General features: G+C 37.8%; 1 protein-coding gene across 3 annotated transcripts in view; it reads left to right on the top strand.

The window, feature by feature from the left end:
* unm_hu7910 (un-named hu7910) overlaps positions 1-12,041 on the top strand; it is a 131,383-nt gene that overhangs the window by 68,819 nt on the left and 50,523 nt on the right. For all 3 annotated transcript variants that reach the window (XM_028803227.2, XM_051929166.1, XM_051929167.1), the window contains one exon: positions 3,839-3,889. In XM_028803227.2, coding sequence (XP_028659060.1) covers positions 3,839-3,889 — 51 coding nt within the window. The remainder of the gene's footprint in view (positions 1-3,838; positions 3,890-12,041) is intronic.

Here is a 12,041-nt window from a genome sequence, read left to right as displayed (position 1 = left end):
GTGTTGCTCAGTTGTTTAATTACAAAGCTCTCACATAGCTACTTCATGATGTGAGAGATGAAGGGCATACCCTGGTCAGTTAAAATCTTGAGATGGATGCCAATATGTCTGAAAATTTCTAAAAATTTCTAAAAGTCTTAGCAGCAATCCGTGCGTTAGCTTTCCGCAGGGTGGTCACCTTGTGGTATCTTATCACATAATCAACCAACATGAGCATATACTGATAACCATTTTTTCTGTTGGGAAGAGGGTCAACAATATCTAACCCAACCCTCTAAACGGAGAAATCCAAAAGCGGCATTGGTGAGTGAGGAGCCCTAGCGAGTCTATGAGCAGAAACATCTTGACAGTAGGGATAAGCCCTACACATCTGCTCCACATTTCGGCTCATATTCAGCCAATAAAAGTGTTTCAAAATATTCTCTCATGCCTTCTCCAAGCTGAGATGACTCCCCCAAGACATAGGTGTGAGCAATTTTTAAAACCGTCTCTCTGTGCCCACTTGGGACCACCAACTGCTCAATCTGCAGTTCCCCTATGTAATCAGAAATCACCTGATACAGGAAACCACCCTTAATTAAAAATTGTGGTGTTTTATAGTTTGGGCCCTCCTCCTCCATATAGTAAGAGTCATCCGTGACAGTGATCTGTGCTTGTTTAAATGCAAAGTCTAAATTAATAATTCTTTGCATTTATATAGCGCTTTTCTCACTACTCAAAGCGCTTAGCAATTGCAGGTTAAGGGCCTTGCTCAAGGGCCCAACAGAGCAGTGTCCCTTTTGGCATTTTACGGGATTCAAACCGGCAACCTTCCGATTGCCAGTGCAGATCCCTAGCCACCACTCCACCTAAATGCAAAGTCTAATCTGCTGCTGGCTCGTTGCAGGCATGCAAATTCTGATGCTGTATCTGTCTGTTCTTCCCCTGAGCCTGACGCAGCATACCATTCTTTCCCCGATTTATGGAGGTTGAAGGCATGAGGGTCTGGGTTTTATAACAGGAGATAAATTGAATTGCATTATGAACCTATTTGACAGTAAGAGATTTAACCTTACTATTAATGTAGCACTTGTACATGGTATTTTTAGAATATAAATAAGAACTTTTTTAAGGCTGTGCTGTTTGTGATCACAAAAAATTTGACCAGTTATATATATAATTATATGGTGCCATTTGTTTATTAAGGATAGTTAATTAGATTAGATAGATTGCAAGGTAGAGTACTTTTACAAATTCTTATAGTACTAGGGGGCTTCACCCCTGCTCACTTCGCTCGCCAACCCCTGTGTTTGGTTAATTGGATATACAATTTTACATTTTTTTTTTTTTGGAATTGTTTGGAATATTACTTTAAAGCTTCATATATACATCACCTTTCTTTTTGCCTGTTAAAATTTGCATCGCTTCTCCGAGATCATCAATATACACCCGGCCGAATTGTGTACTCTTTGAAATTTAACTCGTTCCTTTGACTGTTGTGTGACCACAGATTCTCATAGCATATGGTCCAGTATTGTGTGAATCCACGTTTTGTCCATTGCATGATGCGAATGCGAAAAGACTTTGTTGTCTACTCTTTTTTTCAGACCTCAATTTGTCCTGGTATTTGATACTGTAGTGACTGACATGATAAAGTGTCACAAAAGTTCTACTTGAACAATCGCTGACTTCCTAACCCCAAACACAACTTTCTAGCACCCTCTCCAACACCCCCCCTTTACCGCATCAAATCAATACCCCGCTATCAGTCCTCCGTGCTGTACTCCGCCTTCCCTCAATCGGACCTAACAGTCACTTAAAACCAAAAAGCCCTCAACCTGGCTGGGACACTACAATACTTTCGAATTCTACTGCTTTCATATTCTGTACCTTTGTCTGCATGTGTATCATGCCATCGTTTGTTTGAGCCTTTCGAATTCCACTGCTTTCATAATCTCTTATGTCTTTTTTTCTCTCCAATGCCTTTGGGTCTCTATTCTCCGTATTGTCCTTATACGCTTTATATGCGCTGAGAGCACATGATTTGTGTGTACTATGTGCTTTTACACGATTGATTTTTTTTTTTTGATGGGTGTGCTCTTTAGACGTGCGTTGTAGGCGCCTGCACCTTCCGTACTATGTCGGGTCTGACTATGCCGTGTAGTGTGGGCGTGTACGCTTCCGTACTGCTCCATCTGGTCTCGTGTCTGTGTGTTCGGCGCCTGCGCACTATGTCTCCTGGGTCCATCGCCGTGTACCTGCGTCCATGCCTTCCGGTTTAGCGAGTACCTACGTCCATGCCATCCGGTTTACCATTCTCGGTTAGTAATATGGATATTTATAGTCTCTATATGCAATATAGGCAGACTTATTTCTTGCTTTGCCAGGGCTTTTATTTCTCTTTGAGCTCGCTATACAGAAACCAACTAATTCAAATTGAGAATGAGCCAACATAGGATTAAGCTGTCTGTCTCTCAAGCTCATTATATATAGTACTGGGGATGTTCTGAGTACATCTAATAAATATACTAGAAAAAAATGAAAATTAGGATTGTTCCAGTATATAGGGGCACTGGCTAAACATCAAATTTGTTTTTTTTTTAATCAAGCTTATTTTTTAAGAATTTCACATGTACCACCACCATGCCATTAGATTAGCCAGCGCTGTCCGAGTTAGGTGGACATTGCACTTTTCAGAATTGTATTTTGTTTCTGCTTTGTAGTAGGGATGCTCCGATCAAGTGTTTTTTGGCTTATATGTTGCTAGAACTGGCTGATGCTGTTTTAATTTCTTTTACAATAAGCTCCTGCATAACTACAGAAGCCTTGTATTCTACTATATATTTAAATGTTAACCTTGGTTTCATTTTACAATTACAATTTCTTGAATATAAGCTACAACCTTGTATAACCTACTCATTCTTTTACTTTTAGTCAATAAACAAAAAAAGACATAAGCCATGTGTTTGCTGAATTTCATTAAAAAAAAAAAGTCTCTAGAACCAGAACATCAGCATAAATTAACCTGCAGCCATCAGTAGTCTTTATGCACAAATTATTTTACCAACTGTAATCGTCGTATTGGTTACCATAAAAGTTATTAATTAGTGAATAATAGCTTGCTCCCATGCCCACGACATTTTTTAATAAAATTCTCCATCTCATTGATATTTGAGCTGTTAACATCACAGAGCAAAACTCCTCGGCAGTGACACACATTTGCATTACCTGCTCCAAGACAGTCATGAAACAACAACCTTCAGATTACTAACCAGCAGAACTTCATCTACAGGCCAAAATAACTCCTAATGTTTGTGGGTGCTACACTTCTGGGTGAATTGTGGACCTTGTATATTTAATCTGGCATGATTTTATTGCAGAGAAAAATACTGAGATACTTAGAAAAGTATATACTGATACCAGTTGAGTAATTTAAAGTGCGAATCAGCCAGTTTTGATAAATACATCACTAATATTTGACAGTGTGACACAGTATAAATGCAAAGTTTGCTATGTAGCAGTATTCCAACTCTTAAGAGTTATCAAATAATTGCTTACTTCATCAGAGTACTAGCAAGTTAATACTTATTTTTTTTTTCTCTTCTTCTCCAGGGTTAGACATTTTTCAGTTAGTAAAAGAAAAGGGGTGAATGTACAGTGACAAACATGATAACCTTAGTTTTACTGTAGTCAGACATTGGTACAAGACCTGCTTTTCGTGGGAAGAGAAACACTAATAAATAAATTACTTTATTTCTGTTAAAGTAATTTAAAATAGCACCTGGAGTGCATGGTCTGAACTTATTCATTCATTCATGTTTCTTTAATTTAAATTTAATTTTTATATTTTATTTTACAGAAGTGCCTGCCGAAAGCCATGAATCTGATCCTGAAAAAAACATTGAATCTGGTAAATATATTACATTTTTAGAACACATTTCTTTACTTGCTTTCCAGTTGTAATTCCAAACTTCAGTTTTGCAAGACGTGACCATATCTCTTTTAGTACATTCGTCAGATTGGTTGCATTGCGTCTTTGTGGACCTGGAGAAAGCATATGACAGGGTGCCTCAAGAGGAGCTGTGGTATTGTATGAGGAAGTCGGGAGTGGCAGAGAAGTATGTAAGAGTTGTACAGAATATGTACGAAGGAAGTGTGACTGTGGTGAGGTCTGCGGTAGGAGCAACGGATGCATTCAAGGTGGAGGTGGGATTACATCAGGGATCGGCTCTGAGCCCTTTATTTGCAATGGTGATGGACAGGTTGACAGACGAGATTAGACCGGAGTCCCCATGGACTATGATATTTGCTGATGACATTGTGATCTGTAGCAATAGTAGTGAGCAGGTTGAGGAGACCCTGGAGAGGTGGAGATGTACTTTAGAGAGGAGAGGAATGAAGGTCAGTAGGAACAAGACAGAATACATGTGTGTAAATGAGAGGGAGGTCAGTGGAATGGTGAGGATGCAAGGAGTAGAGTTGGCGAAGGTGGATGAGTTTAAATACTTGGGATCAACAGTACAGAGTAATGGGGATTGTGGAAGAGATGTGAAAAAGAGTGCAGGTAGGGTGGAATGGGTGGAGAAGAGTGTCAGGAGTGATTTGTGACACTGATATCAGCAAGAGTGTATGAGAAGTTCTGCAGGATGGTAGTGAGACCAGCTATGTTATATGGGTTGGAGACGGTGGCACTGACCAGAAAGCAGGAGGCAGAGCTGCAGGTGGCAGAGTTAAAGATGCTAAGATTTGCATTGGGGGTGACGAGGATGGACAGGATTAGAAATGAGTACATTAGAGGGTCAGCTCTAGTTGGACAGTTGGGATACAAAGTCAGAGAGGTGAGATTGCGTTGGTTTGGACATGTGCAGAGGAGAGATGCTGAGTACAGTGGGGCAAAAAAGTATTTAGTCAGCCACCAATTGTGCAAGTTCTCCCACTTAAAAAGATGAGAGAGGCCTGTAATTTTCATCATAGGTATACCTCAACTATGAGAGACAAAATGAGAAAAAAAATCCAGAAAATCACATTGTCTGATTTTAAAGAATTTATTTGCAAATTATGGTGGAAAATAAGTATTTGGTCACCTACAAACAAGCAAGATTTCTGGCTCTCACAGACCTGTAGCTTCTTCTGTAAGAGGCTCCTCTGTCCTCCACTCGTTACCTGTATTAATGGCACCTGTTTGAACTCGTTATCAATATAACAGACACCTGTCCACAACCTCAAACAGTCACATTCCAAACTCCACTATGGCCAAGACCAAAGAGCTGTCAAAGGACACCAGAAACAAAATTGTAGACCTGCACCAGGCTGGGAAGACTGGATCTGCAATTGGTAAGCAGCTTGGTATGAAGAAATCAACTGTGGGAGCAATTATTAGAAAATGGAAGACATACAAGACCACTGATAATCTCCCTCGATCTGGGGCTCCACGCAAGATCTCACCCCGTGGGGTCAAAATGATCACAAGAACGGTGAGCAAAAATCCCAGAACCACACGGGGGGACCTAGTGAATGACCTGCAGAGAGCTGGGACCAAAGTAACAAAGGCTACCATCAGTAACACACTACGCTGTCAGGGACTCAAATCCTGCAGTGCCAGACGTGCCCCCTTGCTTAAGCCAGTACATGTGCAGGCCCGTCTGAAGTTTGCTGGAGAGCATTTGGGTGATCCAGAAGAGGATTGGGAGAATGTCATATGGTCAGATGAAACCAAAATAGAACTTTTTGGTAAAAACTCTACTCGTCGTGTTTGGAGGAGAAAGAATGCTGAGTTGTATCCAAAGAACACCATACCTACTGTAAAGCATGGGGGTGGAAACATCATGCTTTGGGGATGTTTTTCTGCAAAGGCACCAGGACGACTGATCCGTGTAAAGGAAATAATGAATGGGGCCATGTATCGTCAGATTTTGAGTGAAAACCTCCTTCCATCAGCAAGGGCATTGAAGATGAAGCGTGGCTGGGTTTTTTAGCATGACAATGATCCCAAACACACCGCCCAGGTAACGAAGGAGTGGCTTCATAAGAAGCATTTCAAGGTCCTGGAGTGGCCTAGCCAGTCTTCAGATCTCAACCCCATAGAAAATCTTTGGAGGGAGTTGAAAGTCCGTGTTGCCCAGCGACAGCCCCAAAACATCACTGCTCTAGAGGAGATCTGCATGGAGGAATGGGCCAAAATACCAGCAACAGTGTGTGAAAACCTTGTGAAGACTTACAGAAAACGTTTGACCTCTGTCATTGCCAACAAAGGGTATATAACAAAGTATTGAGATGAACTTTTGTTATTGACCAAATACTTTTTTTCCACCATAATTTGCAAATAAATTCTTCAAAAATCAGACAATGTGATTTTCTGGATTTTTTTTTTTCTCATTTTGTCTCTTATAGTTGAGGAATACCTATGATGAAAATTACAGGCCTCTCTCATCTTTTTAAGTGGGAGAACTTGCACAATTGGTGGCTGACTAAATACTTTTTTGCCCCACTGTATATTGGGAGAAGGATGCTAAGGAGAGAGCTGCCAGGCAAGAGAAAAAGAGGAAGATACCGAAAAGAAGGTTTATGGATGTGGTGAGAGAGGACATGCAGGTGATGGGTGTAACAGAACAAGATGCAGAGGACAGAAAATTATGGAAGAAGATGATTCGCTGTGGCGACCCCTAATGGGAGCAGCCAAAAGAAGAAGTCAGATTGGTTCATGAATTATGTAGAATCCAACCTTTTGCCTGCAGTGTTAAATCTGAGTATCACTGCTCATTCTCCCTTTGTAAATTGTATGCATGTGCTTTGCTGGTTGAATTTAGCCATTGAATGATTTTCATATTACTTAAAAAATGGAGCCCAGTTAGATTTTATGCAAGGTGATATTGATGCTTCATTTGAGTTAAGGGATTTGATGTCTCTGTGAGGAGAATTTGTGTTTTCTCCTAGTTACACTCCTCCCTAGTTAAACAATTGAGGTTTTTTTTATGTGTACGTAATGAAAAGTTTGTTTTAGCATAGTCATCAGAGTAGGATTGGGTATCATTATTGTTTAATCAATTGGTTAAAAGAACCAATAAAATAGTTGGATGATGAGTAATACCGCATTAATGTCTAGTATATATGTGTTGTAGTCTCCTGTGCAGGATTAGTAAAAGCAACAGTTCCAGTATATTCAGTGCATTGACGTTGCATTTGCATATATTCTTTACGTTCAGTTGTGGTGGGTGTATGCCTTTCACTGGGGGATTGTGGATAAGAGGAAAATTATGTATGTCAGTAGCACGCTTAATGGTTAACGGTAATTACCAATGGAACAAACTTTACCTCCTTTTAGCTCATTTACGGGACAGTTACCAAAATATATTACAATATTTTAAGATGTTGTAGATTGCAAAGGATTATTTTCTTAGATTCTGTTTGTCTGCTGTAGAGCATGTCTTTGATTATAATGCTTCACTTGTATATGCATACTTGTCAGGCAGAGAAAGTATGAAATGAGCAATCATGTATCATAAAACAGCATAGGGAGAGACACACTCGTGCAAACTACACCCAGCCACTGAGTGTGTCAGAATTTGAACACAATCTACTGAAGTTATAAAATCACAACTTTATCTGATGCTTTATCTAGAACAGCCCCTTCTTTTTGAAGGGATAATTTCCTTTTACAATGTGTGAAAAGCTGCTTCTGATATTCTATCAATTGGTTTTGGTAGTATAATGTTGTACACTCTCATCTGCTTAGGGAGTAATTCCAGTTCAGGGGATTCAATACATCTGAATAAACTTGTAAGGAAAATCGGCTATTGTGTAATACAGGAATAACCTCTAGCCTTGATGTAGAAAAGCTGAAGAAAAGGAAAGACATCAAAATTAGAAGCTCTCATGAGATGAATGCTTACCATTCTCTCTAATAAACATTGTTCAGGAGTGTCTTTAACACTAGAATTACCAAAGGCTACGAAAAAACTCATAAATCTGTCCCACCTTAAATCCCTTCGAACCTCTCTGTCAGCGTCTTTTGTCTTTTAAATGTGTCAATAAACAGCAAGCAGCCTGCTATCACATCCCTCCACTGCTGCACAAAGTTTTCTCAGCTCAAGTCTGTTTACCTGCGTGTCAGTTGCTTAGAGTTGTATAGACTAGAGTAAATTTCATGTGTGTTCGGTGTCTACAACAATCTATTTTAACACATCGTTAAAACAGAAACGTTTTCATGTTTTAGTAATAATTGACAAAATGTAGACATGAAGCATATAATGTGTGAAGCCTGAAGTCCGAATATCAAATAAACACTTTCACAAAAGGTACAAGTATAACAAGTGTGCTTTAATTCAAGAATATAACTGCAGAAAAAGAACCCGCGTTAGGGAGCTACATTGACATGCCTTTAACACGACCGTCCGGTCTTGCATCTTTCTTTCAACAGTAATTTGGCAGGTGGATCGTAATGTTATTGCGTAATTTATGTCTGCGTGATGGGCTATGCAATAGGACTAGATTAGCTATATTCAAAATTGGTCAAACAATTCTGACGTAAAATTTTAACAGGCGACAAGAAAGGTAATGTAGTACATCTTCCGCGGATAACATTAGACACCAATGAAATGACTTACACACTGTTTTTCAATATAGTCTCCTACCACTGCAATACACTTGTTCCAGTGCTCGGAGAGCTTCTTAATTCCCGATGAGTAGAAGTCTTTTGATTGCATGTTGACCCATTCTTGCACAGTGTCAATAACTTCCTCATTAGGCTTGAATTTCTTCCCTCCTAAAAATTCCTTAAGTGGACCGAAAAGATGATAGTCCCTTTCTGAATGACTTGCACCAATCATACACTCTCTAGACTGAGAGCGAGAGAGAGACACTGATCCCCAAACAATTTTTTAAGTCTCGAATAAATCTGAGATGGAATGAGTCCTTAATTTGTTAAAAATTGAATAATAATCCGCCTGTGCAACACTACTGTGTACCTCCTGCTTCGACATGTTGAATACAACTGACAGAAAGGGGGGAAAGAACAAGTTCATATATGCGTGTGTTTGGCCAATGAGTCAGGTCTACCTTGCACTATTTATAAGAACAGAGCATGACAATTCCTGTTTATAATTGAACACCCCTTGTATTTTTTTTTATTTGAGTACTGACCACAAACTTCTTTGTGGTTCAGTAATAATTTATATTTGATGTGAAGCCTGACTTCAAAAAATCATTTTTATTTTTTCCTTTTATTTTCTCCTATCCATTTCCTTTATAAAGTGCATTTCAGTAAGTAAAAAGGAAGATATGAAAATGAAACCATGCCGTTGTGTACATTGGGGTTACATGAGCTACAATACATGGCAGCATGGATTCTGCATACAGTGTTTGTGATTAGGCTATAATTTTAAACAGCCTTTAATTTCCATTTTTTAACTTCCAAGTACACTCCCCTAAAACAGTGTTAGCCTGTTTTATATAACTTAGGCAGGGTTTGTTTCTACATGCTTTACCAATAGACATATTTATTGATTTAAATTGTTGCATTTTAAAAATTAGTGATTTGTGCATAAACCGATTTTTGCACGTAATTAATTGTACTGTAACTGAACACTTCTCACCAGCCTCTGTTGAAGTCAAGGCAACTTGTGTCAGATCTTTTAATCTTTAATAAAATCTTGTAACCAACAATATTTGTCTCAAAAAACATATGGATCAATTTAAACAAAAATGATATAAAAGCATAAACTTTAAACGCCTTGGTTATATAAATGTAGACACATTTTTACTAATATATTTGTGGAAGAACCTTTTTATTATATCACAAAGTCTGTTTGGGTAGGTCTTTATCATGCCTGGACTTGTGCTATATAGTATGTCACATTTGGCAGAAGAGCTAAAGACCAGTTAGATTGTAAAGTTTTCTGTAGGGTTCAAGTCCTAGTTTTGATTTTTATTATTTCCTGCTTAACCTTACTATCGAATTCAGTTCTTTGTCATGCTGATAACTCTTCTTTAGCTTTCTAGAAGTAGGCTTCAGGTTACACAACAAAGTATCTTGGAATCTGCATCAATTCACTTATAACTTTCTTTCTGACCAGTGTTTTGTCCCTGCAAAAGAAAAGCAGCCACATAACGTGATGTGGTCATCCCAGAGTAGTTGCTCTGTTTTTTGGTGATTAACTGCTTGGGAGCTTAGACCAATCATTTCTTGAGGCATTAAGGCCAGAATTTTCTGTGTTTGCCTGTAGACCATTATGCATTTTCCATATGATTTTAGAAAAATATTTCCCATTTTTCCCCATTCCCCCCCCCCCCCCCCCCAATCACATTGTGGACAGTACAGATTATGTAAAGTTGTTTTAATATGCAGGAAGTGACTATTTACTACCATTAATTCCTTTGGGTCATTTGTACCTACCCTGAAATACTTTCTGCTTACCTGACGATCAAATCTCGATTCTTTGTAAGGTCTTTATGGTACTATTTTTTTTCTCTTCCAATTCTTAAGGAAGGTTTTCACAGTGCAATAAATAAACTTTAAGGAGAATTGATACTCCCTTTGATGTCTGATGAAGGCAGATTGCATTGGTGTATGAATTGGTATTTGATATATTAAATGTGAACATAGTTACAACTTTAAATGCTTCTACATTAATATAATATAGGTATAGAATGTTTTTTTTTTTCTTTTTTTTCTGAAGACCCATTAGTTTTTCACTTAAAGTTTGGAATCTGCTGCATAGTCTTAGATCGCTTGGAAGATAACAGTGCTTGATTTGTGTTGTTTGTTTGGGCAGTTCAAAGAGCTCTTTGATGTCTGTAGTAACAATTCCTTGTTTTAGTTTTGAGCACATACTCCACTTGTAAGTTTATTAACATCAGATGTGTACATTTAAATGATGGTGTGACCAATAAGTTCTGGTGAATTTAATAAGGGTTACTAATTGCTGGGCCATTGAGATGATTGTTAGGACTTTTGCTTTGAAGCATTAAAGTCTAGTCTGGTCCTTTTAATTTAGAATTTCCCCCTTTCTTTGCAGATACATAAAGAAAATTCCAAGACGTTGAGGACCAGCTCAAATAACATTCCACTCAATGGGAGCAGACAGCAATTTCAACGTTTAAGAGTAAAAATGAGCCTATTGACCTGTATTCTTAAATTCAGTGGGAAAGATTCTTCTGTAATCCACTAAGGGCAAAATTGTATTCTGTTTTGTTGTCAGTTAGATTTTTTTTTTCAATTATGGTTTGGTGTGTAGGTTTCCTTACTTTTGTTGTTTATTTATATTTTTGCATCTTGTTCATTGTCAGTTACAGTGAAAAGACATCTGAACCAAAAGTTGGTACTGAGCTGCATGTCAAAAGCATTAATTTTGTTTAGCGAGTTTTTTTTTTTTTTCTTTTTATGTGGAGAATGTGATATGGATACCTTGGACATTGTTGTACCAGAATAACACTATCGTGTATATACATGATTTATAAATTAGATTTTTTTCATCAATCTTTTTGGTTATTTATCTGTGGAGTATGTGGCATGTTTTTAAATTATTCATAACAGTTTGGTTAATTTGGAAGCACTGACACAGAGCTGCACTGATTTCTCTAAGTTTCATTAACTTGGAAATCCTAACTGTGGTACATGCTGAAGTAAAATTTATATTGGTAACTTCATTTGTTGTTATCTAGAATCTCTGAATTAAGAGTTGTTTGGTTTTACAGGTGACTTTGAAAGAATTCCTTTTTCAGTAAACGTTTTAGAATTTCATTCAGACAGCAGTAGTTGGTAATTCCTATTTAGTTACTTCTCAGTAATATACCCTTGCTTTCATCTTTAAAACTGACATTTCTAAGTTGCTTGTGAATATGCCAATATTGTATTGTTTTATAGTTTTTAGAATGATTTTGTTAGTTACATTCATTGACCTGACTTTATTTACATTATTTTGCCATTTTTTTCTATGTGATTTTAAAATCTTAGTTTGATTTGATTTTATTGTAGACTAATCAGATACTTATGTTTTCCTAAATTACTGCACTATGTAGTTTTCTAAAAAATACATTTTTTGGTATTGAATATTCAAATACAAAGG

This window comes from Erpetoichthys calabaricus, chromosome 6 (genome assembly GCF_900747795.2).
Source record: "Erpetoichthys calabaricus chromosome 6, fErpCal1.3, whole genome shotgun sequence".
NCBI lineage: Eukaryota > Metazoa > Chordata > Cladistia > Polypteriformes > Polypteridae > Erpetoichthys > Erpetoichthys calabaricus.
The sequence above is the reverse complement of the archived record's forward strand: the minus strand, read 5'-3'. Positions and strand labels throughout refer to the sequence as shown.